Below are 25,004 nucleotides of genomic sequence, written 5' to 3' on the forward strand. Positions count from 1 at the left end.
ACAGCCCGGAACAGCCGCGCGGCAGCGCCGGGAGGGAGGAGCCTCCTCCGGAGCCTTTAAAGGCGCAGCGCCGAGCCCCGTCAGGGGAGTGTTGTGTGCCGGGCTGTGTGTGGGTCGTACTATAGAGGAGGAGGTTTCTTCCCTCCCCTCAGCTGAGGGGAGCAGGGGGCTCTTCCTGCGCCTTCAGCTGGCCGGGCTGGGAGATGGGGAGCCCCGATCTGTGTGGAGACCCGTCCCTGTGCTGCTCCCTGTGCGCACCCAGCCCTGAGCGCAGCTCTGGGTTCGGTACAGGCGCCTGCCCCGTGCGCTGCGTCCCTGGGCCCCGGTCCGTCCGGCGGCAGCGTGTGGCCGGGCCGGGCCCGGTCCGTCCGGCGGCAGCGTGTGGCCGGGCCGGGCCCGGTCCGTCCGGCGGCTGGGTCGGGCACAGGCCGCAGTCTGATGTTCCCGGAGGAGGCGGAGGTGCGAGAGCTGAGGGGCCGTGTCACGCTCCGGGACTCAGGGGACGGTGCTGATTGTCAGCACAGGCTCTTCTGGTGCCTGCGAGGTGTTGAGGTCTCTTGGCACAGGCAGTTCTATGCTCTTCCCCCTGCTCTTTGAGTTACGTAGATAAGCCAAATCTTGAAGGTTTTTCGTGTAATTCCGGGATAACTGAAGTGTGAAGTGAGAGATGGCCCGTCCTCCTTGTTTATCCATGCCCGAGCAGAAATTCAGTTTCTGTCAGCCTCCATCTAAAATGGATGATTAAAAAACAGCTTACAAACTGGCAAAAAAAGTCCTGACTTTACCATTGCCTTTGAGGTAACCTGCTCCTGGCAGCTCATGAAGCAGTGCCTGTGGCTTCAGGCTGAGGCCACCCCCTTTATTTAAATGTGTTCATTAATGGTTTTTTTCTGCTGGCAAGTGTCTTGGCTGCTGACCACTTTTCAGGCTTGTTCTCTTCAGGCAGTACTATCTTTCACCACAGGAATAGGGCAGGTGAGGAATTGTATTTACTTAGCAGGACATCACGGGGCAGCTTCCCTTTTTAAGGTGGCGGGGTATGGTGAGGACAGGCTGTTCTTTACATGACTGGAGTCACTGTTGGAATGGTTTGATCCAATGATATCAAAAGAGTTAAAAGCTTATTATCAGTTCTTACAGAAAGCCAAGTCGAGGTTCATGGGTTGCTCTTGTTTTAGTGTCTTTACTGCCTGAATTGCAGTGGAGTTGGGAGGAGCCTGGCTGGCACAGGCAGGAAATGGTTAAGAGCCGTTTGTATCACCTGGGAAAGCAATCCTTTGATTTTTCAGAGGGCGCTAACATGCTGCAGTTCATAGGAAACAAAGGAAAGGGGATCAAGTATAAAAGTTGTTCCTGGAGTTTATTTTCAGTGGCAGAACTTGTGAGGGCTGCATATTGACGTCTGCTGAAAAATACAGAATTTTGGATTCATTTTTTCTCCCCCCTCCTTATCTTTGATCAGAAGGTGATCTGTGAGGTAAGTCTTGATTCCAACTGGTGACTTTTGATAACTTACTTTTAGATTGAGTGCTAAGAAAAACCTTTGCATTGCTGACCCATTTTAAAACAGTGAATTCTTTGCTTAAATGGTAAATTGGGCAGGGAGCAGAGGCAGAAATGTGAGTCAACAACTGTAAAAACCTCACACCTTCCTGTATTGTTTGCATTCAAATTGCTTGCATTGATTTCTGAGCTTAAGTATGACAATTAAGGAGTCTGGGGAATCCGTGATTGAGAGTTGCAGTAAATGTTTCAGCAATGACAGACTTTGAAGTCATCGGTGTTGTTAGTGTACTTTCACAGTTGATGCTTCAAGCATCTTTTATTGGTGCCTCTTGAAGTACTTCCCGGTCCTTGTTTCTTTAAACCACACTGCACTCCCAAGGGGTTTCTGTTTCTAGCTCAGATAAGGACTTTGCTAGCAGATGGTACAGTTGCTGCCCCTGTGCCATGTGCTGATCTTTAAAGGCAGGCTGCTTTCGGAGGTGTAAGAGATGAGTCTTACAATGGCTTAGCCTGACTGCATTCTTAGCCTGACCGCAGCTGAGACTGAGGAGGTCTCACCTTAAAAGTGCTGCTGGCTTTTTTGTGTGTGTATGTGAAAACAGATGCTTTTTCTGAGTGTGTCTGACCAAAGTGTAATTGGATGTTAATAGCTTCATGCATTTGTCACCAAGACCAATGCCACGAGAAGGGAAATCTTTATATCCTGTGGAGAGCCCTGAAAACCATCCACTTACCTTGGAAGCGCTAAACTGAAAGTAAATTGTGCTTTCAGTCCTGAGAAGTTTAATTGGAGCTTCTTGATTGATGTATTTCTCTAATGTACTGAGTTCTGGGGGATTTGTAGAGCTTTGTGGAGGCACTGCTGATTTCTTTTTCTTTCTCTGTTTTTCAGTTAATAGTGTAAGTGATATCTGACATGTGGGTTGTTTCCCATTCAGATAAAATGTGCAGCACAATGGTGTAAAGTGGCTGCCTATCTTGTGCTGTGATAAAGATAAGCATCACCCCACACAAGAGCTGCCTTGCCAGTTCTTCTTGTTATTGCCTGCTCTTCCCAGTTTCTCTTGCACCCCATGTTTTGCTCGGGCACTAATTTCTTATTGTGAAGATGAGAGAAGATCGTAATCCGCTCAGAGCTGGTGGATGTCAGTTCTTTCATCTTGGATTTGGACAAAAAGACAGAGCTGGGATGGTTTGGTTCCTGCAAATTGTGTTCTTCATCACTGCATTTCTGTTCCTTGCATCAAGCAAAGCTTTTATCATCTTTCTATTGGCTTTCATAAGGTGTAGGAGAAGCTGTAGATGTTCACAGCTTCTGAACTATCTGTTCTCAGATTCTGGCTGGGCAGGAATCTTTTATCAGCCTGCCCTATTTTGGATTAATGTGCTATTTGGTAAAGTAATGACATGTTCTGATCATTTGCCTTTTGCTGCTTCTGAGTGTCAAGCTTAGATTCCTGTGGCAACTGCAAAAATGAATCACTGGAGCTCAGGAACAGAGACTTGATCTTGAAATAGGTTGCACATGATGTGCAGTTAAATGTTGGTATTAGCAGAGGTCTAGAGAGTAGATTGCTTTTGCCTTGAAACAAAGGATTGCAAACCCAGATTGTCTTATTTGTCAAGATTTCTCTTTAGAAAAATAACATTTCCCAGTAAAACTTGACTGTTAAGTGCTTTTGCTGATGTCAGTATCTGACATTGACTTGAGCTACTCAGTGTGAAAGCCTTTCCCATTGCTTTACTAGTGCTATTGATTAAAATGCACTGTACATTTCTTGGGCAAATTTGATATTCAAAACTGGCTTTTCACTGTGAGTCAGAATGTACTTTTCCATGGAAGAAAAATTCTGGAAAGGGAAAAAAAATGCTGTTGGAAATGTTGAACAAATTATATTGTCATTTCAACCAGGTTATACAAGAAGAAAGAACAAACTTCAAAGTCAAAATAAAGGGTTCTGATGTTTTTTCTCCTGTTTTAAGAAAATGAGTACATTCTTCTGCAGTTGTTCCATCTCCTGTTTAGCGTTTTCCATATGAAACTCTTGGAGAATGTTCTGGACTCTCCGAGTTCCTGTTTAATTCAACTGTCTGTTTCAAATTACATACTAAAAATGAATTATCAAGTGTTTTTCTCCTTTGTCTTCAACTGTTGGTGTTTCTTCAGGTATTGTGTAGTAGTTGGTAGTTCTCATGCTTTACCTGCTGTGTCCAGTGATACAATTATTTTACAATTATTGGTACAAAAACTGAATGGGAAAGACCTCTGGATAGTAACAGGTTAAAATCCAATTTTGCTTTTAGCTGTGTTGCAGCTTGCAGATCAGAGACCAAAACATTACTGTAATAATTGCTGCTGGTGTGGATGCCCTTCACATGATGCTTTTCTTCTCAGTGTTGCTGTGGTCACATTACTCCACACCACCGTGGGCATTTTTTTGGCTTGTGAATATTCCTCTCCCCTGAAGTGAAAACACTTTTCTCTGTGAAACAGAGAGGACCTGAGCTCTGCTGAAGAGTGTGTACTGAGGTGTTACCTAAATTATAGAGGAAAGCACTATGTGGCACTATGTGTTTTTCACTCCTCTGAGTCAAAATATTCCCCGTGGAGTATTCTGGGACAAGGGTTCCCCAGGTGATGGAACTTGGGCTCTGGCTGTGTCTGTCCCTGGAGCACCCTGACTTGCACTGATTGTTGGTGGTGTGGACTGGCCTGACTGATGACACAGGAGGGTTGGACTTAAATGATCTTTCAAGGTCCCTTCCAGCCCTTGAGATTCTGTGATTCTGTGACTGTGGACAGGCACCAGTGGAAGGGACAGCTCAGGGACAGTGGTTTGAAGGCATGTAGCTCTCTCCAGTCTTGAGGAGGAAGTAGATACTGTCACACTGCTTTGGGTCAAAGTTCAGAAAGATGGAAATTCCATCCAATGCTTTTCCAGCATCATAATATTCATAATGTTAGTGAATTTCTCTGGGTGCAAGCTGTTTTCCATTTAAGCCCATTATTCTTTGTCCTAACCATTTTGGTCATAAAGAGCAGACATTAAAATATCTCATCACACTTCTCCCTTCTCTGTACTAATCAGTACTTTCATTTTACCACAGATTATTTTCTAGTCCGTGGATTCTCTTCAGTTACCCCATTATCTTTCCTGAAGTGTGTTGCCCCAAACAGAACTGAAGCAGAAGCTCTACTGGAGCCAACTGGAGGAAGAAGACCCCTCAACTATTTTCAGTGTCAAAGATGAATTTCCTCATGAGTTTTTCTTCCCAACTCTGAGTTGTCTCAAGTTCTCAACTCTGCCACTGATGCCTATATGATTTGGTAACTACCTCATCTGTTATTTGCCTCAACTTCCCTACAATTTGAGAAGCAAAACTTCCATGTAAATTGTACATCCTATTTAGCTACTTGAAATTCTTGGAGAAGGGGCATGTACAAAGTGGAAATAGTAAGTACATTTGCAAGCCAATTTCAGGTTTAGCAGAAGCGAAGTAGGGGACAAGATATTTTATGAAATCTTGGGAGATTCAGGCAAATGGAACTTTTTGGTTTAAACTAGAGCTTTATTTTGGAATTCCTTAAGGAGAGATTGGAGGTCTGCCACACTGTAATAGTCTTATGTTGTAGGAAACCAAGAATGCCTCAGTCTCTTCTTGACCTATATAGTTCACAGACACTAGGTTGTGCAAGCCTGAGCTGTTGATTTTGTAAAGTAAAAAGAAGAAAACTTTACAGGCTGATTTCCTGTGCTCAGAAATAAAGATCAGAGAACTGCCTAGTGCAGATTCACACTGTCATTTAACCCCAGCTCTTACCATTTGGTTTGAATGGTATCCACAAAACCTTTGTGCCTGTGGAAATTGCAGGTATCATCAGTTTTCTTGACAGCATGCAGTCAGTTGCATTTAGCATAGAAGGTTTGTGAAGGGATTTTCTATAGGCATCTGCAAAATGAAGTTCATTTCTCAAGAACTTGGCTGGAAAAAATTCTATTCTAAATACCTTTCAACACTATGAGTTGGTATGATCAAGACAACATGGTCAATTCAGCTTCATTTCACTGCACATACCCTTAGCACTTCGGTCATTTCAGGGAGTTAAGATCTCATGTTGTAAAGAAACTCAGTGAGTCAATTGCTCAATGAGCCAGAACTGATGGAAAAGGACTGAGCTGGATTTGACATCATAAGGTTTTGCTGTATGATGCAGCAATCTGCTGTGTGTTTTACAAGCAGAGCTTCCACTGAGGCGTGTGCTGTTGCTACATGCTGCAGGGACCTTTGAGAAAGGGAATTTTTGCTCAAATACATAAAAGGGTTGAGGAATGTCATATTTCTGTTGGCATTATTCAAAAGCCAGGTACTACTCATGAAACTGTAAGCATTCATCCATTGTAGAGCTCTGTTGCAAGAGGCTAAATGGCATGGCTATGGGTGATTGTATGGAGCATGAGGGCTGGCTTGAAGTCTCCTTAGATGTCCTCAGTGATAGTGAAAGGCAGGTCCCTGGATCTTGCAATACAAGGTCTGAATGATGTTTTTTCTAGTACTGCAGGGACCCAGTGTTTGCCAAGGTCTGAGGAGAGACCCAAAGGACACTTGGAGCAGTTTGATTTAAGGAGCTAAGTAAATGTAAACGTCAAACTAAATTCTTTCTTTCAACATCCTTTCTTACTGTCTTGGACACAAAAATGCATATTTAAAGCTGACTTTACTCTGCAAGCTTGGACTCATCTTACTTTGGAATCTAGCCAAGAGATTTTCCAGCCCTAAATGTAACACATGTTGGATTTCAGGTGTGGCTGTCCTCATAAAATAAAAAATATGTCCATCCGAGGCCTGAAGAAGAAACAACCAAAGACTTTTAAAGTCAAAATTATAACAGTGGATGCTGAAATGGAGTTCAGCTGTGAGGTAAGAGTCCTCAGCAGGATGCTAGAAAGATGGAACCTGACTTTTGTATTAGCAAGACATATGTTTGAAGAGTTCAGATTATCTGTTCCTGAGTGGTCTTAAAACTGATCCGTTGTTTTCATAAACGATGGCTGAGTTGCAGATGCATTCCTCAGTTGAACAACTCTGAATATTCAGAATTTAAAGCTGTTTCCATGAAATCCATCTGATTGTGACACTCCTGAATTAACAGTAGGCCTGCTTTCTTCACAAACATTCCAGCACGTGTTGCTGGGCTTGTTTAGGTGTACCCACTTCTCCACAAAAGTCGCTTTTTGTAACACACCTCTGTAAGACACTGCCAGCTTAGATGAAGAAGTCTGGTCAGAGCTGGTCCTAAGATATTGCTTGTAAAATAACTTAAACTAAGCACAATAGTATCCTTTTATATCTGGGACATTCTCTCCAAATTTGCCATTGTTCATTAAAGCAATAAGCTGGAGTTTACAGTGGTTGGTTTGTGTCTCTAGGCAGAGGAGAAAAATGACCAAATGCAAAAGCTCTTTCTTTTTTTCTCTGTTAGTCACAGCTGTCTAGTAAATTGGAAAGAGAAATCATGACTGCAGAAAAAGTGGGAAGAAAACAAATATAGCAAGTGATGGTTTGTGAAATGAATTGGTCTGTGCTATTGAGAAGGCAGAACTGGGCCTGATTAATGCCAAATCATCCAGCAAAAGCAAAAAGACATACAGTTATTTTGTGAAAAGGAGTTAAAAAACAGGTCCAGTGGGACTGTCAGCCCTAATGAGAGACTTGGCTGTTCTGTGGGGTGTTTATATCATTTACTATGTCCCTCAGAGACAGACTGGATTAATCACAAGCAGTGCAATGTGTGACTGACTGATCTAGAATACTTGCAGGCAGAGTTGTGAAAATAAAGGATTTGGAAAATTTGATTTAGAGATCAGAGTCTTTGTTAACAAAACCAACTTATTGCATTCCTTCTCTTGCTGTCTCTGCTTTCTCTCCAATTACAGCTTTCTTGCTGCTATGATTTCCTGCTTTCTGTCCAAATATTGCCTAAAAGTTCCTTTTTTTTTTGCCATTTTTAGTGGCTGACCCATACAATTAGACAAAAGCATCTCAGCAAAATAGAAGCAGATGTGCAGCCTCTTCAGTGAAAAAAATTGGCTTCATAAGTGTGTGAATTGCAGGACCTTTAATCAAAGTTGGCTCTCTATGGAGCCAGGCTACTAAATCACTCTAGAAGAGAGTCTCCTATTCATTTAAATTGGAGTAGTGTAAAGGTTTGGGTTGATGGCACTGAAATAGCCAAGATATATGAGAGATGGATTTGCTTTCCTTGCTTGGTATTTCTACACTGAGCCCTGAGCCCCCTTTGATGTCCCCTGGCCTTCTCTCAGTCTCTCTAATTTCTATAAACTATTAAATAAGATTTTAGAAATATTAATGAAGCCTTGCTATGTCCTCAGAAATCAAGAGGACAGTCCTCCTTCCCTGTGCTCATGAAGGGCTTGCTGCTGTGCTGAAATACTGCAGCTGCTCTATGAAGGAGGAAGGAAGAAGCTGTAGAGCAGTGTAATTCCTGCACCTTGCTGTAGGCATGTCATGGAACAACTGAAGGTGAAATGAGAGATCAGAGGAGAAAGGCAAAGGGTAGCCTGGTTTGCTTGGTTCAAACATAGCACATTCATTCCAGACTTCACAGAATCACAGAATGGTAGGAGTTGAAAGGGACCTTTAGAGATGATCTAGTCCAACCCCCCTGCTAAAGACTTACCTGTCTTATTTTTCTCTTTTAGATGAAGTGGAAGGGAAAGGACTTGTTTGACCTGGTGTGCCGAGCACTTGGTTTGAGGGAGACTTGGTTCTTCGGCTTGCAGTACACAATAAAAGGGATGTGCAACTGGTTAAAAATGGACAAAAAGGTACAGGAAACAGCAAATAACAGCATGCCAATTTTCTGCTTATAAGAAGATTTGCTTTTCTGTCACAGGAGCTAAAGGACCATGTTACATGACAACTCATAAGTTTAGATAGTATCTTTTTTAAAGACTGAAGTTCATTGTGTATCTTGGTCTGGTTGCTTCTGTCACATTTGGTCTGAAACATCACACCAGGTGCTGCTATTTGCACTGATTGCTATTAGATTAAAGCTCATCCTTTCCTTCTACAGTATGGAAAGGCTTCTTTAAATGATTACTGTCTGCTTTCTGATTTTCCTCTGGAGTATTGTTTTGAGAAGCTTATGTACTGTTCTTGCTGCTGATTTTATTTTATCTCTATCTAAACAGGTTCTAGATCAAGAAATCCCTAAAGAAGATCCCATTAGCTTTCATTTTTTGGCTAAATTCTACCCAGAGAAGGTAGAAGAGGAACTATTGCAGGAAATTACCCAGCATTTATTCTTCCTTCAGGTCAGGAACAATTTCTAACCATGAATTCCTTCTGTATTTGCCCCGGATCCTTTTGTATTGTCTTTGATCTTGTTGGCAGCTGTTAGTTTCAGAGTGATTCTGCTGGCTTCAGCTGTACCAGTGTCTCTGTAAATATCTCATTTTTATGAAATGCAAACATCTCTCCTGACTGCTGTGGCTTTGTGTACTGGCAAGCTCGATATTATTTGCCTTCTGCAGGTTTTTCTTCTCTTGATGACTTCTCTTGCTGTTTGTGCTAGGAGTGGGAGTTAAATTGCTGAGACCTGTAGTTTCATGTACAGTAACTTTTACACCTAGCAAGTTGGGTGATAATTCCACATCTGGATATTCCAGACTTGTGTTGCTCCTATAGTATGTGTTAAAGTCTATGCAAGGCTACCACTGCCTGAAGAACTGTGAGGCTTTTGCCCTGACTGGTCAGTGCTGAGAAGTATGAAGTGAAGCTGTTGTTTTCTACCAGCTTCAGGAGTCACCTTGAGGACTGTCATCTAGTGTCTCTGGCTGCAGCTGAGTGAAGAGAGTTTCAACAGCTCCTTGTCATGGTTGTCTTGGTCCTGCTGGTGTAACCTCTTGTGCAAGCACTCCCTAACCTAGTCCTTTCAAAATGAACTGGATTAGAAGAGGCCTGTTATTAGACGTATGCACTGTGTGGGGGAGTGACTACACCAGCAATTACAGTGGCACTTTGTGAAGGTGGAGAAGAGGGAAAGAATGGTGATAAGCAGTTGGGGACAATAAGCTTTTTCACCCATATCAGCTGCAGATGGAACAAGATCTGTGACTACAGCCTATCCCTGAAACTAAAACTTGCAAGTTCCTAAAAATAGTCCAGGTGGTTACTGGCAGATCCTGTTGTGGGTGACTGTAGAAGGCACAACCACTGGAAAACAAGAACTCCCTAACCTGTCCTTCTTAAATCTTCATTTTGGATTGTAGGGGATAAAAGATGGTAGAATTTGATAGCCATTTAGAAATACAGGTTTGTTTATCAAGTTGCAGAAGGGATGGAGCAGCATACACAGCTACAGCTCAATGGGGAGATTCACCACAATGTGTCATCTTTTTAAAAACAAAGTCTGGAGGTGTCATCTGTCCAATAGCCCCTGGATGAGAAGTTCAGTTCCCTTGATGTTGTGTTGGTATTCTCCTGAAACATCCCGACTTGCACACCTTGACTTCTGCCAATCAAATCACCCAGTTTTGATTGTCTTCCCTGCCCCATTGCACTGGATATGTGTTACTCATGCTAGCAGAATAAATCCCCAGCCCTGACAAACGTTCAGAACCCATTTCAGCCCTGCCATAAGGGCAGCTACTGAGGAGCTGCAGAACAGCAGTAGAGCTCAAGAGCAGAGTAGGTAGCTGTGTGAACACAGATTGGTCTGTGTGCCATGGTAGTTTTTACAAACATACGTATTTCTATGAGATGGGAATGAGTGAAGGTAATTAAGATGCACTGATGATAGTAGCTTTGCAGAGTCCATTTTCTTACTTGCCACTTAGTTTTCTTTTGTCCCAGAAATTCTAAGTATTCTCTTAGCTCCATTAAAAAGTAGGTGAGGGAGCAAATCTTGGAATGCTATGCATTGTTATCAAACTAAAGATCCCTCAACCCAGGAAGAGCTCTTCTGTGGCTCTCTAACTGCAGCAATAGGTGGTAGTTGTAGCAATAGGTATCCAGGCATGGAGTTTTGGATGGTCACTTGTTGGTCAGCTGTCTGTTCCAACATCTGTGACATCCAGCTTCTCTCCTAAGTTGCTGTGAAGTCCTCTGCAAGTGTGTTGCTTTATTCTGGTAGCTTTCAGCAGTATGTGTCTCTGCAAGTAGGTTGAGTGTATGGAATAAACTCAGTGTGCATGTGTAAATAAACACAGTAAATCTCCTTGTGCCCTGAGGAGGATGTGTTAATGAAGTAGTAGGAAAATGCTATTGTTGTGGGGGTTAATACACTAACTAGAGCTTCATCCAGAACCCTTAACCACTTGGCAGTTTGTTTCTTAAGCTAATTTTGGAAAGGAATGAGAGGGGCAGAAATCTTTTCCTAGTCTTTTAATCCTGATTTTTTTTTCCTTCACTTTTCTTTTCTCCTTGAACCTGCCTTGACTAGCAGATATGCAATTAGCAAATTCTTCACATTCCAAAGCAGAAAAACAAGACTGAAGCAAATTTGAACTTGCAGAGTTTCCTGACTATAAGAACTTAAGATCACACCTGGATGCTAATAGGAAAAACATGTACAGACATCTGGATGCCTACAGATTTCAGCTCTACTGACTTTTCAGACCTTTACAACCAACATGGCACAACAGCTTTTTGCAAAATGTGTGAATAAATGTAAATGGCTAAAGCTAAATGCTGCCTGCTTAAAGATTAGTTCCTTCATAAAGTAGTACAACAAAATGTCCATGGAAGAAGTGATCAGAAGGAAACCCCAGACACTTATGGGGCACTTGTCTTAAGCCATTCTGAAACATGCTATTTGCACTGTGGAATATAAAACCTGGAGCTTTCCAATTTGGAACAAAAATCTTTTCATTCTTTCCATTTTTAACAGCTTAGAAAGAATTTTCCCTGTACTATAACTCAGGTTCATATATTGTGCTCACCAGAGACTAAATTTAAGAGGAGCATTCTTGATGGTTCATTTTGGTTCACAGTTCCTACGGTGCCAAAGTGTGTTTGTAAAGGTAGCTCAGTGCTATCTCAAACAGGTTTTATCTTTGGAAATGTTTAAGACTGTGCATTATGACAAATTTTCTTGTCTTGTGCTTGCTAGTAAGCTACATACACTACACCTGGGAGAAGGATTTGTGGGGATCAATTTCTCCATCTCTCTTTAGGTTTTCAAGTGAAAATTACCCAACTGATTTAAATTCGAACAACATCTTACAAGCTATTACAGCTCTGATTTTGGCAGCACCATAGATTATTAAAATGAAGAGCAATCTGATCTAGTTGAACATGCTCTGACTAGGTGACCTCCAAGAGGGTCCCTTCCAATTGAAAATGCGATGCTTTACATGTTGTAAAGGTAACTTTTCTAAAGCGGGAAGAGAAAGAAGAATTGTTAAAAGCAATGAAATGCAGACAATAAAATTCATGTTTTATTTTTCAGAACCTTATAGAAATGTGTGGAGGGAGCTGACTGGCAATTCTAGGAACTTAGACTTAAGAGATTTTAACTTTCAGAAGTTGTTTTTCTCTTTTTGAATTAAGTTTAATGCTAAATAAAGGTTTCCTGTGTTTCTGAATGCCATTTTATTGTTGCTTATGTGAAGTCATGGTGGTGATGCTTGGTGCCAAGTGGTAGTCCAGGCATGTCTAGCTTCATTTCAAGCCTGACATAAGTCTTGACTTTAAGCTTCTCTAACTTGTTCCTTTTTTTTCTTTTGATTTAGGTTAAGAAACAAATACTGGATGAGGAGATCTATTGTTCTCCAGAAGCAACAGTTTTACTGGCTTCTTATGCTGTTCAGGCCAAGGTTTGTGCATAGAAGTGCTTGGGTTTTGTGTTTTGTTTTTTCTCTTCTAGCCAACTCATGAACATGGTGGTGTGTAAAACACAGCAGTGTTCAAGTTTGTTGTTAAAGTAGTAGGTAATCCTGGAAGGTACTGACACAGCTAGGAAATAAGCTGCCACTACAAGTATTTTGTATTATATACTGTACTTTCCCAGCTTAGGGGGTTTCTTTGGACCTAACATCTTAATGTAGTCTTTTTTCCCCAGCTAGAATTATTAGCTGCTGGTTTAAAAAATGCCCATGTATGCAGCAGGTGCTGACACCAGAGCTTGCAATGGAAGGACGTGATGTCTTTTAGTATCTCTCAGAACATGTTTGATTTCACGCCTCCAAGAGTCCAACTTGCACAATGGCAGGAGGTGAACACAAATCCTTAGCAGGGCTCACCCTCTGCAGCGGTCTAGCCTATTTGCAATAGGCTACAGGAGTAGGGGAGCTTCCAGTCCTGAACAGAGCTTGTTGTTCAGAGGGGGTGATGCAGGCATGGGAGACTCCTTCACATTTGCAGTTCCCCAGAGTTGCAGGGTAGAGCTGATGCCGAAGGCCTTGGACCACCTTGGTGGCTGCGTTGGAGCCATGAGTGTGGCACAAAGGCTGGCAGTACCTTCCATGGACACTTCAGGTGAGGGGAGCCCCTGTATTGTGTGTTACCCTATATACTGAAGAATCAGCCCAAAATCTGTCTGAGTGATTGCATCATACTGCACCAGCAACATGTCCTTCAGTGTTCTGCATCTCAAACTGAAGTATCCTTTCCTTTCTTGGGACAGTATGGTGACTACGACCCGAATTTTCATGAGCCAGGCTTCCTAGCCCATGATGAACTTTTACCCAAAAGGGTAAGTCTTTGTTCTGTATAAACCCAAATCTTTAAGCCTGCTCTTTGCAGTACAGTGCTGTGGGATGAACCAGAGTGTTAGGATCTGCTTGTCCTCTCCCATGGCCTTGGCAAAATGACCGAGCTATGAACTGCATTGCTGCATTCACATTGCTTGGGAGAGGCAGCACATGTGTTTGTATCTTCAAAGGAAACCAAACTCCTCCTTTTCTGTGTAGGTCCTCAGGCAGTATCAGCTGACAGCAGAGATGTGGGAAGAGAAGATTACTGCTTGGTATGCTGAGCACAGGGGTATTGCCAGGTACTGCTATCATTTCATTCTTTGGAAATGCCATATGTTTCAGTAGCTGATTATTTGCTGCCTTCACTGAAACTTGGCTTTGGTACAGTGAGAAAAGAAATACTGATTTCCAAGCTGTGATGCTAATAGGTTAATTTATACCTAAGGATAAAACCACCCACTTACCTGGAGTAAAAAGCCTAGGGCTTCAAGTGCCTACTGGATTTGCTTTGAAGTGAACAAGGGGGGTCTTGCAGAGCTTCTTGACATGTTATATCAAAAACAGGAGTCCTGTCTCATCAGAGTCTGTGTGTGCTGCCAGACTGAAGTTCCTGCAGAAAGACTGATCTGTGTTATATTTGCAGTTATCCCAAAGTTAGCCTTTTCATTTAAGGCCCCTGGCTGCCTGGAGTTGCTGGTGTGTCTGCCCTGTGCAGCAGCTGCCTTTCTGGAGCCATATCACATCAGTCTCTTCCTAGAATAAAAAGAGTGAGTCTGATACACCATGGCTCTAAAGTGTGTCACTGCAAGGAAACACAATGATGAAGACATAGCATCATAGCTCAGGACTGAGTTTTGATAGTGGTTGTGTTGACATTCACTATGCCTGAAAATTCAGTGAAACAAGAATCAGGAGCTGTTGAAACAAGAAGCAGCAGCCTTTCCTAGTATTTTGGTTCAGTTTGTTTTTGGCTGTTCTAAATGCTTCTTAGCACTATTTTTACTGTTTTCCTCAATACTTATTGATGCCTCACCTTAAAGGGAGAAGAACAGTAGGTGGAGAGATTCTCCCTCTTCTTTGGTCTCTGCCCAATGCTCTGTTTAGAAATTCTTCTCAATGAACTCTGTTTCCTGAAGGAAATAACCTTGTGTCAGGGAAAACAATGGCAAGGTAGCTCTCCAAGATGTAATACTGGAGTGGCAAAACTAACACAAGGATAAGACAGGACTTGAATTGTAATAAACATTACACTAGATGTGATTAAAAATAGGTTCAGTTTTACTGTCTTTGTTCTGTAGAGATGCTGGTTTTGTTCTCTGTTTTCTGTTGTTGAGAGTAAAAGGGCAAAATTAAAGAAAGTACTAAGGACCTGATTGCCTCTTCTCTCTAAATGGGAAATGTAGATTCAGCTAGGAGAGAAAGGTTGGAAAGGAGTCTCCAAGTATAATCATGGCCTTATTCTCTAGGGATGAAGCTGAGATGAACTACCTGAAAATTGCCCAAGACTTGGAAATGTATGGTGTCAATTATTTTCCAATTGCTGTAAGTGCTTTATTTTAGCAGTTTGCAGTTGCTGTAGGTGCTGGTACTGTCCTTTTAAAGTCCTCCAGGAAGTCTGAGGATGGGGCTTCTGACTTCTGCTTTTCTCTGCTGATGGTGGGCTGTGTACTGATTTTCCTGACTTGGCTTACTTGCCTGCTAAATGAGTAGGTGAATAAACCAGTTAAGATTAACATTTTACAATCTGACAAAGGTCTTGAGTAGCTGTGACTATGTTGATAGGAAGAAGGAGTAAGAGACTAGAAGTTTGAGCTGCTGTGATCAGTGTAAAGGACTGGGTTTATTAGCCAGCAGTAACACCACTTGGGACACTTTGTGGCAATACTGGTTTCATAAAATGCAGAGAAATACTAACATATTGGAATAACTGTGCTTCATGTCTGTTGTTTAATGACATTTACTGATATGTATTGTTTTTAAGCAAAATAAAAACCATACAGATCTCCTGCTTGGAGTTGATGCCAAAGGTATCCATATCTACAGCATTAACAACAGGTTCTCTCCAAACAAGTCATTTGAATGGAGTGCTATCAGAAACATTTCCTATAGTGAGAAAGAGGTAGGATGGCCTTGATGTATTTGTCTTTTTCTATGGGCCTGGGTGTGGACTGGGATTCTTGGAAGAGGCTGAAAGCTGTCTCTGTTTAAATAATTTGGGGGAGAAGGGGAAGATCCTAGGGAGCTTTGCTGCAAAACTAAAACTAACAAACCTGCCTTTCAGATGTGCAGCATAACCTCGGTTCCCTGAGGAGCCAGGGGCTGCTCTGAGCTTTCCAAACTTGTGGAGCCCCCTGTTCTGGTTCCTCCCCTGCTGCTTGTCCTTTGCAAAACAACTATGTTGATCTCTGAAAGACATAGATATTATGAATGCCACTGTGAGTAGCTTCTTCAGTTCTCTCAGCAGGAACTAGATGATCTGTGAAGGCTTAATGCTTTTTTTCACATGCAGGACGGTTCACGTGTCCTTGTGGATGTGTTTTGAAGCAGAGTGGCAAGAGGAACTGTGCAGGGAGATAGATGTGTTTTTCTGCTTGAATTCTGCCAGTTTGTCAGTGCCTGATTTCAGTCTTTAGCACAACCCTACCATTGCAATTTCACTGTGATTGCAGAGTCCATCTTTTACTGGAAGTACAGGGAAGGGTGGGTGAAATTTGGTGAAATTACAAGTCATGTGGCTACATGAAAGGCTATAATCAGAAAAATAAACCCAGGAAAATTACCTTGGTACTGTCATACCTGGAACTTGTCATTCAAAGGGCAGCACAGGCTGTTCCATTTTCCTTGGGCCTTTTGAATAACATTGAGGATGATATTTGCTGTCTGGAGTTAGATGTGCATTCATGAAATCAAGAGTTCTGCCTCTGAAAGGTTTTGGTCCTTGCATGACATTAAACTTCTAGTCTGTGAATAAAACAGTTTAACTCCCTGTTGTTGGGCAATTGAGCAGCCCTATATTAAAGCTGCACTGTACTCAGTGACACATTCCCAGCTCTGCTCCTCACAAGGCAACACATTCAACTGGTTGTTACCTATGAGGTGAAATGAGCTGTAAGATGTTACGGCCTCGATGACTCAGATGGCTTCAAATTATAGGTTGCATTGCAAGTGAGTTATAGGAACAGAGTGCTCTGAACCCATGAGTCACAGGAAACAGGATCTAAAGGATTGGAGCTGTATTTTGTTAGGCAGCCAAACTGAGCACAATGTACAAAGTTAAACAGTGTGTACTGACCTGGCAGCATGAAAAGCCCTCTGTGTCCTCTGGAAACAGGTTGGGAGATAGGGCTGGAAACGTGAGAAGGCAGGAGCTCCAGAGCTGTTATCTGATGGTCAGAAGGACAAGTCCTTCAGGCCATTGATGGATTCAGTTCACACCTGCAATGATTGGTATTCAGAGAGGTGTTTGACATCTCTCTGACTTTACTAATCCCCAGAAGTTGTCATATTCTTAATGTGTTCCATCTTACTGGCACCAGCACTGGTTATCAGGTTTTTAGTACACTTTGCAGTGCACAGGAGGTGATATTATGAAAACCACCATCCCAACCAGCACCAGGGTGGGTCTGTGGGAGGCTTTATCTTCTAGCAGCCTGCTATGGGAGCAAATGAGGAACCTGTGTAACAGCAGCCTTGGTTCTGATTCTTTTGAGCAAAACATTTTTGCATCACTCTCTAGATTTGTGGCATCAATCACTGCTTCCCTGGAGAGAAGTGGAGATGTGCTAAAGTTTTCATTAGCATTAATAGTTTGAGCTTTGTTTTTCCTCCTTCTCACTGTGTTTCCTTTCTTCTGCCTGCACAGTTAACTATTAAACCTCTTGACAAAAAAGCAGAAGTCTTCAAGTTCTTTTCTTCTCAACTCAAAGTGAACAAATTGGTGAGTATCCTGCGTTTCTGCTTTAAAACCAAGCCTGGCTATATTGACTGATAACCTGGGTGAGAAGTACTGTTTGTAAAACCTCTAGAGAGGCCAGGGAGCATTGAGTTTCAGCGTGTATTCTCCTGAGGATTGGCCTGTCTGGGAAGTCAGGATGCATATCTTTGTCCTCTCTGGGAAGGGGAGATGATGGGTGGAAAGCAAAATGTGAAAAAGGCCCAAATCACAAAGAAAAAACCCTTTGCTGGGAAGGGAGGATGTAGCATAATGGAACAGTGCAAAGCCACTGCAGCACCTGCCTATCTGGCTGCTGTGGGCTCTTACTCAGCTACTGCCTCCCCCTTTTCTGGGAGAAGCAACAAGGAAAGGCCCTAATCAACTGACTAATTGCATCATCACTGATTGCTTCCCAAGGGGTTGGCTCTCTTTTCAATGAGCTCTGGAGGGGCCATCACAGGTGACCATTCCCACAGCTGTACCTTGCGTACCCTTGGCCTAGATCTATTGCTTGTTCTTGTTCAGGAAAATGAAACCAGAGGGGGATAAAGGACAGAAGGAACTCCTCATCCTGTTAAAACCTTTTCTGAACTGTTCTGTACCTGCTGATTTTCTTGAAAGGAGAGCAACTGCCAGCCCTTGAACTGAAGTCAGAACTTTCAGTCTCTGTCCTGTGAGGCCAATGTGGGGCTTTTTGTCCCTCTGGCTGGGGCACAAGTACATTGAAATCACATCTGCCTTGCTTTTCCTATCCAGATTTTACAGTTGTGCATTGGAAACCATGACCTATTTATGAGGAGAAGAAAAGTGGACTCAATAGAGATCCAGCAAATGAAAGCACAAGCCAGGGAAGAAAAAGCTAGAAAAAAGGTAGATTCTTTCTGCTCCTCTATTGTTGAAAATACTGATGATTATTCCAGCTGGTGCCCTTGCTGTCCATGCATTGCATCAGTGTGTGTGGGAGGAGAGAAAATGCAGCAGAATTGAGAGTGGGAACAGCTCTGGTGTGTCTGTGTGTGTGCAGCATCTGAGGATTTAAGTAATGTTTGTGAAGCTGAATAGGTGATTGTAAAGATTTGGGGTACCTAACAGGCCCATCCAAGTGCTCTTCCAGCAGTCTGACATAACCAGTGTTACCTGTTAGAGGAGCTCAGTGCTGCAAAGTGGCAGCAGCTTCAGCATTGCATCTCTGCTCAGGTCATCTCATCATCAGTCCACCAGCCTAAGAGCAATCTTCTCTTCATTAGATTCATTTGCTGTGCTGCCTCAAGCCCAGATCAGTTTCTGCTGCAAACCCACAAACGTGGAATTGCTCATTCTGTTTCCAGATGGAGAACCAAAGGCTGGCCAGGGAGAAGCAGCTCCGAGAAGAAGCTGAGCGAGCCAAAGAGGAGCTGGAAAGGCGCCTTTTCCAGCTGGAAGATGAAGCCAGGCAGGCCAATGAGGCCCTGGTGAGTAGCACGTTAGTCTGAATATTCTTGGGCTTTCTTGGTTTGGAAGCTTTTCTTTTTAGCTTATGGCTCCTGTGAGACACCAGGAATTATGGCTCAGACAAGGCTGGAGAGGCATGTTGGAAGACCTGGGAAAATTCTGATCTGCCCTAGTCTCCATTGGCTGTGAGCCATTCACTCCCTGCTTTGGTTCATAGTGCTTTCTTCAGGCAAAGGGGGAAGAAAGGATGCAACCTTGGAGCTGAGACTGGGAGAAGGGGACTTGGTGCACTGGCAACCAAAGGGGCCAGCTTCAGTTTTTGGTTGATATCATTGTCCAGCTTTGGGGTGGTTGGCTCCTTTGTAGAGGTGAGAGACGGTAAGGAAGTTGGGCAGTGCTGGAGCAGATGAGGAACACCAGACCCTACAGTTGTATTTACTGTACTTTTAACTTTAAGGAATAATATTTGTATCACTTTGATCTTTGGGAAAATGTATCCACTTCCTGCAGGGGTGGTTCTGTACATGGCACAGGGTAACTAAGAAAAATTGCTGCTGCTTAGCTCCGATCCCAGGAAGCAGCAGAGCTGCTGGCTGAGAAAGCTCAGATTGCAGAAGAAGAGGCAAAATTACTGGCCCAGAATGCTGCAGAAGCTGAGCAAGAGCGCCAGAGGCTGGAGATCACAGCTCTGAAAACCAAGGAGGAGAAACGCCTGATGGAGCAAAAGATGCGTGAGGCAGAGCTGATAGCAGTGAAGCTGGTGAAGGAGTCTGACCGCAGGTTAGGCTGGCTTGAGCGGGGTTGTGTGGTCTTTACTGGGATGCCTGGGTGGAGAGAGTGCTGCTTGCTTCAGAGCCAAACCTGGGAGGCAGGGGTTGCTCCCAAAGCAAGGCTTGAGAGTGACTTCTTTGTTCCACTGGGTTGTGATGCAGGTCAAGGTTCATAGGGGATCAGATCTATGACTTCACAGGTGTTTAGTATTAAAGATCCAGAATGCAGAAGCATTTCCATTTAGCATCATCAAAAGAGCACTGTCTCTTTCAGATCTTTGAGAAGTGCAAACCAGGTAAACTCATGTAGAACTCCATAACACTGTGCTGCCTGAAGGTGCAGAGCAGACCAGTGCTGGCAGAGGATGTTTCACCTTGCCATTAATGGCTTTCTGCTTGTTTCAGAACACTGCCAAAAAATACTTGCCAAAATAAAGAGCAGATATGCTTCATCTCTGCCCACCTCAGGGAGGATCCCTGACAGCCTGCAGAATCTGTATGAGGAGGTTAGAACTGAGCCCATGGAAATTAGGAGTAGGGTAAACATGTTAATTCAGCCAGTTCGTGCAGGGTTGTCTGAAAGACCGTTGTCATGCTGTGTCCAATTAGCTCTCTGTGACTGTCCTACCACAAGTGTCCTTGGGTAAAGGAATCCCTCACAGTAATGGATCTTGTTCTTTGGAAGCTAGTGAGGAGCACAGCTCTGAAAGACTTGTGTTGCTTTATGCTGGAAATCATCAACCATTCCCATCATGATGTTTGCCTTACAGAGCCAAGGAAGCAGAGCACCTGAAACAAGACCTGCACGAGGCCAGAGAGGCTGAACGGAAAGCAAAGCAGAAACTCTTAGACATAACCAGGCTCAATTATCCTGTAAGTTTCTGCTCCATTTCATCTCTTCAGACATAGTCAGATGCTGATTGCGTTTTTCTATCTCCCATCAAGCTGAGTCATGGCACATCTGCATTCAGCTGGGGGACAAACAGCTCTAGGACCAGTTTGGGGCTTAAACACAGCGTAGCTTGGACAGGAGCTGTGTCTAGGGCAGAGAGGATGGTAAGAAAGGCAAGATGAAAAGTGAAAAGCAGGACTGATGTGGGACTTAGGGAGCAGAGATTGTCTTGCCCCATTGATGCCCAGTCCTGCTTGTGCTGTGGCAGTGCTGTGTGGGGGTGGCTGTGCTGAGTGGCCATGTTCTGCTGTGTGAAGCCCCCTGAGTGTTTCTGGGCAAAGCAAGTGAAGCTGTTTCCAGCAAGAAGGCGGCTCTGAGGCTGTGTGCCCTGATTGCCTCTTCTGCTTCAGCCTGGCTGAGAAGGGATTGCTGTTCTCTGCTGAAATAGATAGAACATTGCAGCCAGGAGACTTCTCTGCCCTTGGGTCGGTGGGTTGTGTACTTGAGCAGTTTGCCTGGGGCTGCTCAGGTAGAGGGGAAGGGCTATAGGAGCATCTGTATGTCTCAGAATCCACAGGTAGCTTATGAAAGGGCTCAGCACAGCCTTCTTGCAGAAGCTGCAGAGATAAACCCAACATCAAAACAGTCAGATGTTACTGATGCTGCTCGTGTTGCCTCTTTCAGCACATGGTCAAGTACCCACAGTACTCACCAGCTGATGCCAGAGATGCCAACTTTGACAAAGGATCCATAAAGCTGGATTTGAAGGACATTGACCTCAAGAGACTATCTTTTGAGATAGAGAGAGAGAGGTATCAGTATGCTTATGGTGTAAGTAAATGAGAATGTTAACTATGGAAAATACAGAAAGGAAAAAATAATCTCTGGGCATCACAGTTCATCCTTTAACCGCTCAGGTTGGCCTCCTGCCTGTGCATGTGGCCGTTTACTGAGCTGGTGTCTGTGTAAGATGCTTCCACAGAGGAAGTGTTCTGGTGGAGAGCCGTCCCAAGTCCAGAACCCTTGTGTCCTGGAGAGCATCAAGTGGGAAGCAAAGCGTTCTGCCGGAGGAACAGCCTGTTAGAGGGCAGGCGTCTCCCTCTAGTGTTGAAGTACGGGATTGCTTTCACCGAGAGGCTTTTCCTCTCCTCGGGAAGGAAATGCCTGGTGAAAAGTTACCAAGTGTGCGAACGCTGAAGGGTAGGAGTGAACCCCCTTCTCACCGGGCCAGGGGAGTCAGGCTGACATCTGCCAGTCTTCATTTTGCCTGTCAAATAACCAAAACGAAACAAAGATCTTCCCCTCATCTCTTTCCACACACACCTGTTCAAGGGCCGTGTCATGCCAACAAGCTTGTTGTCTCTTGTGTGGGCTGCAGGCTAGACTACCTAGAAAAGAGCAGAAAATTTGAGGATCGACTGAAGGAGCTGAAGTCTGAAATCCATGCTTTGAAACTAGAAGAAAAGCAGTCTGGGCTTTACTCTCACTGGAATGAAGTGCTGGGATCCTTGGATCGCTCCTTGGGAAATGTATGTGCCCCAAATACCTGACACTTTTTCCAGCATGAACCAACCATAACAGGGAATGGTGTGGGTGTGCCACTGGCAGTTGCTGTATCTCAGTTCAAGGCTTGAGTACCCATGCTAATAAAACATTAAAAGCATTGACACAGCCAAGGAAAATGATATCAAACCAAAAGCTGAGACGTTTTTCCTGGGCAGGATACCATTACCATAAGCACAAACCAATCATCTTGTCCTGCAGATTATGAAATCCCAGTAAGACTTTAAGATCTTGGAGCAAACTAAATTGTCACTGGATACATTTAGATGTGGTTCCTCATAGTTTGCATCACATTCTCATTCACGTGCTTTGTGGTTCCTGAAAGTCACAGAAGTCTTGGTGTATTTTTTTTTAAGACAGTGAGGAACTTAACCCAGATTTTTGTACTGAGTTTCTTGTTCTTTATATGAACACTCCAGCCTATTCCTGAACTGGTGTAAGGACAGGACTGGCTTTGTCTTTCCAAGTTGTTCTACATGTACCAAAAATGGCTCCAAGTCAACCATTGTAGAGAGAGAAAGGAGGCTGAGTATTAGGGAAGATGGCCTTTATTGTCTGACTGCATCTGATGTTCTTTTTGGCTCAGTGAGTGCTGATACAGAGAGGGCATTACATTTCTGTGTGTTCTTTTATCTTAAAGAACCCATCATGGATAAAAGCTTTTGAAACTGGAGAGTCACTGGATATAAACCTTCAAAGACCTTTCCCTTACTTGTTAAATCCTACAAGCAGCTGGCCTTGTACCAACAAAACTGAACACCCAGTGCCAGTGAACAACTCATCTTTTCCAGCAAGTTCCTTGGTTGCCAACAGTGTGGGCACAGGAACCAGGAAACAGATTATAAAGGTAATCAGATCTGTAAATGCTGAGTGAGGGGGGAATGTCTGTCCCAGGGCCCTGTGCTGAGCAGCTCTCCCTGGCCCCTTGGGCTGCATTTGTAGCCCCTGCCCCAGTTGGGCTCCTTTGGGACAGGAGGCCACAGGTTTTTGTCCTTTATGATCTATTCTAGACTGCAAAGCTGTGAGCCTTGGTAAATTAAACAGAGATGCCCATATGTTGTAGGAGGATCTATGTTCAATGTTATTTGTATCAACCAGGCTTAGGAGTGACAATGTGCTTCCAGGTAGAGTGAGCTTAAAAACTAACCATGCCTGTTTTCTGGCCTTAAGGGCAAGGAGTAAGATACCAATAGATGCCCAGACTTCCAACAGCTCAGTTCTCTTCCAGTGTGTGCCCTGTCAAAGAGTCCTGAAGAGCTAGTGAGCTGGGTCTTGTGAAGAACAACCTGCTTTTGAATTGCACTGGAATGGAGAATGCAGAGTGCATTCAAGGAGAACTGTAAGGGAGTGTGGCCTTAAAGAAGGAAGCTGGCTTTCCCTAGACAATTACTGAGTAAGGCAGTGGGAACAAAGCAAGCTTGATGTACCTGCTGTTAAACAAAACTGAGGGCTTTTGATATCGGCTAGAGGCTCTAGAATATAACATGCAGGACCTCAGTCTTCAGTTATGTGCTTAGAACTAGAAGGAAGACACCTGTGTGCAGCAATGGGTGAGGAAGCAGCTCCTTCTGATGTAACTGAAGTCACTTACTGAAGCAACAAGCAACTTTTAAAGCTTTTAGACTATAACCTAATCCAAATAGCAGGGATGAGGCAAAAGTGCTTGTTTAAAGAAGGAAGAAAAAGCTATTGCAGAGCATGTTGCAAAAGGCTACTGAGCTGGAGATGAAGGAAGAACTGGACCTAAAGGGACTTACGTTGCTGTAAGTAGGGATTCAGGGTGGAACTAATTTTTCCTTTATGCTTTGCCTGTAGGTTCAGCAGCATGACTCAGATGTGATCTACATTTGAAGCCTCTCCTTTCCTTACCTGACCCCTAGAACCTGGTGGCCATCTTTTAGCTGCTGCAAAAGGCACCTGCATGGGGCGGCCAGTGTGGCACCGACACGGCACCGCTCCCTCCGAGCAGCCAGCAGCAGCCAGAGCCCTCTGCCCTGCTGACGTGGCTCCTGGCTCTGGGTATAAGGGTAGACACACAAACCCAGAACAGTGGTGTTTACTACCTATGCACTTTTGAAGAAACACTTTAAAGCTTCTTCCCCAGCTGTTCTACGTGCTGATGATCAGTTTGGTACTCTGCTTCTGTAGAAAGGATGCTGGGCAGCAAGTGTCCAGGAGACCTTGGATGTTTACCCACCCAACAGACTACTGATGGTTTTGGTTAGGTCTGTGGGATGTGACTCCCACAGTGCTGCTCAACACTTTGGTGTTTGCCTGACAAATGTTTTCCTTTTCCTCTCCAAACATTTCTTGGTTTGCTTAAGTGATTTGCATTTCTCTGTGAGAAATCTCATCTTTTAATCCCAGATGTAGAAATGGACAGCTTCAAATCCCTCTTGCTCCTGGGGCATGCCTTTGTTTGGAAGGCAAAGCATCTGTTCTCTCTGCAGTTTCTTGCTGGATCAAGCACTTTCTGTTGCTTTTGTCACTCCAGCAAACTTTGCCTACATGAACTTGTTTCCCAGTGCTGTGTACCACAGCTTCCACATTAGACAAAGACAAAACCATGCTGTTGTTGTCTGCTCAGTTGGACTTGTTTCTAATGGAGAGGTGCATGCAGCAGAGTGTCTGCCTCATTAGTAAAACCTACTTGTATTTTCTGGTTCTCTGTGTTTAAGTCTCTGTTCCACCATAAATCAGAGATTTGTTACCCTGTTGGAGGGAAAGGGCCTGGGGCTGCTGGTTGACAGTGGCTGAACAGTATGCCCAGGTGGGCAAGAAGGCCACTGGCATCCTGGTTTGGATCAGCACTGGTGTGGCAGCAGGCCAAGGGCAAGGGTTGTCCCGCTGTGCTGGGCCCTGGGGAGGCTGCAGCTCCAGGGCTGTGTCAGTGCTGGGCCCCTCACTCACTGCCACAGGGACACTGAGGGGCTGCAGCGTGGCCAGAGCTGGGCACAGAGCTGGGGAAGGGGCTGGACAACAAGGGTACTGGGCAGGGGCTGAGGGAATGGGGGTGTTGAGTCTGGAGAAGAGGAGGCTGAGGGCAGACAGCAGCACTCTCTGACACTCCCTGACAAATGGCTGCAGGGAGCTGGAGGTCAGAGTCTTCTCCCAAGTAACAAGTGATAGGACAAGAGGAAGATGAGGCAGAACTGTTTCCCTGAGAGGGGAGCTGGGGGAGTGCCCAG

At 44.0% G+C, this 25,004-nt stretch overlaps 1 protein-coding gene across 3 annotated transcripts; it reads left to right on the plus strand.

Moving 5' to 3' along the window:
• Positions 1-311: 311 nt before the first annotated feature.
• LOC104563714 (merlin) lies at positions 312-24,428 on the plus strand. Of its 3 annotated transcripts, none has more exons than XM_062012187.1 (19): positions 312-459; positions 4,645-4,834; positions 6,309-6,426; positions 8,229-8,354; positions 8,721-8,843; positions 12,264-12,347; positions 13,157-13,225; positions 13,443-13,525; positions 14,693-14,768; positions 15,208-15,345; positions 17,089-17,163; positions 17,917-18,030; positions 18,489-18,611; positions 19,154-19,371; positions 20,132-20,234; positions 20,938-21,065; positions 21,632-21,782; positions 22,457-22,663; positions 23,632-24,428. In XM_062012187.1, the coding sequence occupies exons 2-19, from the start codon at positions 4,827-4,829 to the stop codon at positions 23,665-23,667; spliced, it is 1,980 nt and encodes a 659-aa protein (XP_061868171.1). In that variant the 5' UTR covers positions 312-459; positions 4,645-4,826; the 3' UTR covers positions 23,668-24,428. The 3 variants fall into 3 exon arrangements, with proteins under 3 accessions (XP_061868171.1, XP_061868170.1, XP_061868172.1); XM_062012186.1 differs by lacking the exon at positions 312-459 and adding an exon at positions 880-1,477 and having other exon boundaries at positions 4,615-4,834; XM_062012188.1 differs by lacking the exons at positions 312-459; positions 4,645-4,834; positions 6,309-6,426 and adding an exon at positions 8,105-8,146.
• The last annotated feature ends 576 nt before the right edge of the window (positions 24,429-25,004 follow it).

Source organism: Colius striatus, chromosome 20 (genome assembly GCF_028858725.1).
Source record: "Colius striatus isolate bColStr4 chromosome 20, bColStr4.1.hap1, whole genome shotgun sequence".
NCBI lineage: Eukaryota > Metazoa > Chordata > Aves > Coliiformes > Coliidae > Colius > Colius striatus.